This window comes from Oryctolagus cuniculus, chromosome X (assembly GCF_964237555.1).
Source record: "Oryctolagus cuniculus chromosome X, mOryCun1.1, whole genome shotgun sequence".
NCBI lineage: Eukaryota > Metazoa > Chordata > Mammalia > Lagomorpha > Leporidae > Oryctolagus > Oryctolagus cuniculus.
This window is the reverse complement of record NC_091453.1, coordinates 55,116,336-55,123,017: the sequence shown is the minus strand read 5'-3', so window position 1 is coordinate 55,123,017 and position 6,682 is coordinate 55,116,336. Positions and strand designations below refer to the sequence as shown.

General features: G+C 46.1%; 1 protein-coding gene across 1 annotated transcript; it reads left to right on the top strand.

Annotated features, from left to right (window-relative positions):
- The first annotated feature begins 1,207 nt into the window (after positions 1 to 1,207).
- On the top strand, positions 1,208 to 5,540 carry MAGEE2 (MAGE family member E2). The gene has a single exon (XM_017337834.3). It carries the CDS (start codon positions 3,481 to 3,483, stop codon positions 5,032 to 5,034), a length of 1,554 nt encoding a protein of 517 aa, XP_017193323.2. The 5' UTR covers positions 1,208 to 3,480; the 3' UTR covers positions 5,035 to 5,540.
- The last annotated feature ends 1,142 nt before the right edge of the window (positions 5,541 to 6,682 follow it).

The following is a 6,682-nucleotide window of genomic DNA, read 5'->3' as shown; positions in this document are numbered from 1 at the left end:
CATCAGTGATGCCAGAAATCAGAACACGGGTTTCCTCTGAGGACACTTGAGAGGGAAGGGAATGGGAGCGAGTGTCCTAGGAACTTCTGAGATGCTAGTCATGATCTATTTCTTGACAGGCATCATGGTCAGATGGTATGCTACATTTACCATAACTAATCAAGCTCTTGATACATGATTTGTGCACTATACTCTGCGTATACCCTAATACTAAAGTAAAAATATTAAAATGCTGGAGATAAACAACTGTATAGAAAAATATTCACATACTTTTAAAGTGTAAAAAGCAGGTCAGAAAGTATCAAAAGGAGTTCAGAATGGAGAGTATGATCTCATTTTTTTCATTCGCATTTAAACAGAGTGGAAAACATGCCATATGTCAGAGTCACAGGTGCAGCTCTCTTGTTATTCGTTTAGCAATAACTAGAACTGCTTGGATTCCTGTAGGACAGAAGTGGCTTAGACAAGAGTATAGTTCAATGTGACTAGGGAGCAGATAGCAAGGAAGGGTGTACCAAGGGTTAAAAATGAAAACAGAGTGCCAGGTAGGGATCAATTTGTTAAGGGTTTGAACGCTATGGAATGGAATCAGGAAGTAATTTTAGAGGTAAGATGCTGCCATTTGATAATTATGTTTCTTTATTAGATGGGAGGGTAGTAAGAGGTTCAAATGACAACAAACTGTGAATTGAGTTTTAGGGGGAGATTATCTGTTTTTGTTTATTACTGGAGAGATTAAAAATCCTCTCTGAATTTGCCATAGGAAGTACCCATCTACGACAAATAACATGAAACTTTTCTGGGAAATAGGCTCTACGAGAGCAAGGAACTCCAACAGATCTGACCTCAGTCACACCTTTGTGGTAGCTCGAAACATGGTGCTGTTTTCCACGAGATTCTCCCAAGGAATGAATAGCACACACACCACCCACTTCTACCTTGTAGAATGTGCATGTTCATTTGTGTTAGCGTTGATCTCTTTGGCCCAGTTTGGCCTTATCCATAGTCCTAAACTACTCTGCTAATATAGAAAGCACTTAGGATGTAGAAAATGAGAGAGGTGAGTGAAAGCAGTGGCCTCTGAACAAATTCCATGGCACAGGATTACTGAACAATATTCATTACCCCTAAGAATTAAAGGAAGGATTTCAATTGTAGCTGAAGATGGCAAACCCTATATAATTCTTTTTCCTCTTTCCAATGCCCTACTGAGTTCCTTGACGGTTGAGGGCTATGATACAGCTATCTATGCTTTAGCCCAACTATTTTGGTAGCAGAAAATAAACAAGCTGACTCCTCTTCCTGGCCAAAATGTTGGCATCATGCATCCCCAAACACACATGTGCACTTGCACACAGACATGAACAAACCCCTGAATGAACAGGCCCTATTCTAATGTTGCCATCTCTACCCTTAGAGGCTCCAAACAGTTCTGACATCCTTCTGAAACAGAAAACCCAATTCTTCCCATCTAGTCACTTTCATTCTCATTTCCCACCCATCCTAGCATATTCTGGCTCTAGCTACCCTGGGTGACTGGATGTTTTACAAACTTATTTTGTGCTTGACACCTCTGGGCCATTCCTGTTGCTGTTCCCTTAGGCTAGAATCCTCTTATAAACCACAAATCCTTCCCATTCGTTTCATCACTTAGAGATCAAATCCTCTTTGAGCCTTTCTGGGCAATTGCCCCTGCACCAAGACACCCAGATTAAGCTATAGTTCCTTGCTTGCTCCTTCTTCAATGTTTGTACCATATGTTGATTGGCCCTCTATTAGAGCACTCATTCCCGTGTATTTTGTATGATCCATTTTAAATAAACAAGGCTATAAATTGAAGGTCAGATGGTGCAACAGAGAGTAGTTATGCTTGAGATTCTGACACCACAGTTCAAACTCTGGTCTTTCTCAATTGTTTCTGGCCAATTTTAGACAAGTAAATTCACCTTCTTCACACAGTTTGCTCATCTGTAAAATGAGGACCATAAAGAGTAGCTACAAGGGGTGGGTGCTGTGGCTCATTGGGTTAAGCCACTTCTTGGGATAACTGCATCCCATACTGGACAATGTGCCAGTTCAAGTCCTGTCTATTCCACTTTCAATCCAGCTTCCTGCTGATGCATCCTAGGAAACAGTAGGTGATGGCTCTAGTACTTGGGCTCCAAACATCAATGTAGGAGACCCGAATGGAGTTCTGGGCTCCTGGCTTCAGCTTGGGCCAGCCCTGGCTGTTGTAGGTATTTGGGAAGTAAATCGCTCTCACTCTCTCTCACTCTTTCTGCCTTTCAAGTAGATGATAATAAACGTGACTAATATATAAAGCTACCAGGGCAGATTTGTGGCATGCAGTTAAGTTGCTAATTGAGACACCAGTATTCTGTATCAGAGAATCTGGTTTGAGTCCCAGCTACTCTATTTCCAATCCAGCTTCCTCCTGATGTGCACTCTGGGAGGCAGCAGTGATGGTTCAAGTACCTGGCTCCCTGCCACCCATGTAGGAGAACCTGACTCAGCTCTGTGCTCCTGGCTTCAGCCTGGCCCAGCTGGGGCTGCTGTTGGCATGTGAGGAGTGACACAGCAGATGGAAGATCTCTCTCCATCTGTCTCTCTTTTCTCTGTCTGCTTTCTAAATAAGATGCAAATAAACAAATAAAATGTAAAAGAGTTGCTGTCTTACAGAAAGGATTAAATGGTTTAGTATGAGGAACATGAAAGCACCAGAAACAGTGCTTGGAAAGAACTCCATAAGGGTTAGCTCTCATCATTTTTCACCATTTTTTAGACCTACCCAAGAATGTGTCACGTGCAAAGAATCATTACGTTCATCCTGTGATATGCCCCTAAAACCCAGCACTGTGTCTGGCATATGGCACATGCTCAAGAAACATCTGTGGAGTGGGTGGATGCATTAATGAATCTACAAAATAATTCCCAGCAACATCCTCCTCCCAATTCTCTGAATCCTCTGCTGGCTATTAGCACAGAAAAACTTTAACTGGAGTGTCACTGAAAACATCCTCATCCCTTGATCCCTTGGCTTTATCCCTGTCACCCCCTTTCTTGAAGCTTCTACTCTAACGAATCCAAGTCCAGTAACAACCACTTGCTTTATCTCTGTTTCTCCCTTTCTTGACTTCTCTGTTCTAACAAGTTCGAGTCCAGCAGCAACCACTTTACCAGCCTCTCCGGCGCGGCAGAGGTGGCAGACGCGAATGGAAGACTGGGAGTGGGGCGTGGCCACCACGTCGCAGAGCCCGATTGCGCCTGCGTAGGCTGCGGCAAAGCCAAAAGCGCTCGGGCTTGCGGTCTTTGCCGTCTAGTGCTTATGTAGAAAGATCGCTCTTCTTACCAGCTCTCATTTCTGATCCGCCCCGCTCCCGAGTCTCGCGCTTCGGCTTCGCGCCGAGGCGCCAACACACCTACCGTCCTCTCTCCGACGGATCGCAGACCTCCCAGTTTCTGCTCCTGACTCCTGGAACCATGTCTCTGGTAAGCCAGAATGCGCGCCACGGCAGCGCAGAGACCACCGCAGATTACAGCGACGGCCGGGGTGAAATGCAGGTTACTAACATCTCCGGGCCCCCCACCTCCATGCTAGTCTCCGATGCCCCCCAGGACCCTCAGGGTGCCAGCGCTTCCCAGGCTGCACAGGACCCAAATGACCTAGAGGTCCTAATTGATGAGCAATCCCGACGTTTGGGGGCGCTCAGGGTCCACGACCCTCTAGAAGACAGATCGATTGCTTTGGTGAATTTCATGCGAATGAAAAGCCAAACCGAAGGGTCTATCCAGCAATCAGAGATGCTGGAGTTTCTCAGAGAATACTCAGATCAGTTCCCTGAAATCCTCAGACGAGCTTCAGCTCACTTGGATCGGGTCTTTGGGTTGAACCTGAGGGTTCTTGATCCTCAGGCTGACACCTACAACCTAATCAGCAAACGAGGTCCCCAGACCACTGAGAGGCTAGTAGAGTCCCTGGACATGCCAAAGGCAGGTCTCCTGGCCCTGGTCCTAGGCCACATACTCCTGAATGGCAACCGGGCAAGGGAGGCCTCCATTTGGGATCTGCTGCTAAAAGTTGATGTGTTGGATGAGCCTCAGAGGGTTAACAACCTCTTTGGAAACACAAGGAACCTCCTCACTACTGACTTTGTGCACATGCGATTCTTGGAGTACTGGCCTGTATATGGCACTAATCCCCTCGAATTTGAGTTCTTGTGGGGCTCTAGAGCCCACAGGGAAATCACAAAGATGGAAGCCCTGAAGTTTGTGGCACAGGCCCATGATGAAGAACCCTGGAACTGGCCAGAAGAATATAACAAGGCCCTGGAAGCCGACAAAGCCAAAGAAAGAAGCCAGGCTGCTGGCTTAGAGTTCTGGTCAGAGGACACTATGAATGATAAAGCAAATGATTTGGTTCAGTTGGCCATTAATGTCACTGAAGAGCTGCTTCCTATACATCAGGATGAGCTATTGGCTCACACTGGCAAAGAATTCGAGGATGTGTTCCCAAATATCCTTAGTCGAGCCACCCTAATCCTTGATCTGTTCTATGGGTTCTCTCTGATTGAGGTTGATACCAGTGAGCACATCTATCTCCTTGTCCAGCAGCCAGAATCAGAAGAAGAGCAAGTGATGCTAGAGAGCCTGGGGAGACCCACTCAAGAATATGTGATGCCAATCCTGGGTTTGATCTTCTTGATGGGCAACCGTGTCAAAGAGTCCAATGTGTGGAATTTGCTTCGAAGATTTAGTGTGGATGTAGGGAGAAAGCATGCCATCACCTGTAAGCTTATGAGACAGCGCTACCTGGAATGCAGGCCTCTTTCCTACTCTAACCCAGTTGAATATGAGCTTCTCTGGGGTCCTCGAGCTCACCTTGAAACCACCAAAATGAAAGCCTTGGAGTACATGGCCAGGCTCTACAGAAAGCGACCACAGGACTGGCCAGAGCAATATAGAGAAGCTGTGGAAGATGAAGAGGCCAGAGCTAGATCTGAGGCAACTGCCATGTTCTTCTTTGGCGCCATGTGAAGTGCTGGAAAGATGTATCACTTCACCTGAGTGGTAACAGTTAAAGGGGCCTTGGGGAAATGGGTACTGGAGGCCCAAATCAGAAGTTGGGGGAGAGTTGGGTTAGGGAATACACATTGTGTTTGTTATCTGTGTTCCAGTTCTAAAAGTATTTCCTTCCTTTTAATATGCCCTTGAATTAAGTTCGTGACCAGTGTTTATAAATGAAATTTCTCATTTGCCATCCCTGTCTTGTTTAAGTACTGAAGTTCAGATAGTTGTGTAAATGTATTGGTAATATGTATATTTTTGAAATAAGCAGTAAAATGATCTGGTACAGGAGTTAAACAATAACAGAACACACAACAAAAACAAATACAAAACACTGCTTTGTGGTTGTCTTCCCTTGTGTGTACTATTGTGTGTGTATATATATATATATATATATATATAAAAGACTGACATTTACCTGTATTTGTTTTGCTGTTCCAGAGTGTAGTGAAAAATAAAAAGCATAATGAATTAGACACCACGCTTATATTCTCATTTATTCCATAAACCATTATTAAGCACCTGCCATGCTCTGGAACACAGTGCTATATGCTGGGAATAGATAGGTAAAGAGAGCCCAGCTGGGCCTCAGGTTTAAGAGGGAAGTAGTGGGGCAGGGCATGGGAGTAAACCAGCAATTATACTATGCTATGACAAGTGGTATAATAGAGGTAAGAAATTGGGCTGTGGTGGGGATGTGCTATGAGAGTCCATAGGAATAACTCTCGACTTTAGGTGCTGGAAAGGAGAGTGGAGAAGGTGATGGGGGCCAAAAAGGGCTTAGGAGGATGCAAAGATATCAAGCAGGGGACAAATGGTCAGAGGTAGTGGTGGACAGGATGAGGTGGTATAGAGGAATGGGGACAAAATGTGCTTTAGTGACATCTAATGTGGAACCTGAGGTTGGAAGAAGGGAGGGAAGGAGGCAAGGACTTGGTGAAGACAAAGGCAGTGTGTAAAATGTCCTCAGAGTATTTGAAAGTAACTCGGACAATGTTAAGTTCAAGGGGTAGGGAGAGTGGGAGAGATGGGCCTGCAGCAGAGGTAATAAGGGCTCATATCCTCAGAGAATGGCTCTGGGGACTCTGTAACGGCTATCCTGAAGGCAGCTGGTGTTGGATCTTGAGTCGGACCGAACGATACACCTGCAGGAGCTGTGCATGGGATCCTCTGCCCGCGCAGTTTATTTCAGCAGCCAGGCTATTAAGGTGTTAGTATTCTGGCTCTCTTCATCCTGATTCCTCTCAAAGTTTCTAACGGTGCTCCTGGCTCTCCCCAAGTTCCATAGAGAGCTGGCAAGCAACAATTTCTAAGAGGCACCCCTGGAGCAAAAGTGGATATCATATTCAAAGTCGCCTCTGCCTACCAGTAGTGTAGGTTGTATGCCCCCTCACCTTCTGGCACCCACAAGCTTTCTGCCCTTTGCATCCATTTAAGCACAAGGGGCATCTCCAACTGCCACTTCTTACCAGATGGGGGAGAGCTGGAAGACATGCGTCAGTCTCAGGAAGAGAACGACACAACCGTCTCGCACTGGAGGGCTGGGCGTCAGAAGCGGGGCGGCGGGGGGGGGGGGGGGGGAGATCCTCCCTTTCAGCCCCCTGGTCTGGCGGGCGGC

Bases quoted from the DNA above. Each gene is read 5' to 3' on its own strand.
- MAGEE2 (XM_017337834.3), top strand. From the start codon at position 3,481: ATGTCTCTGGTAAGCCAGAATGCGCGCCACGGCAGCGCAGAGACCACC.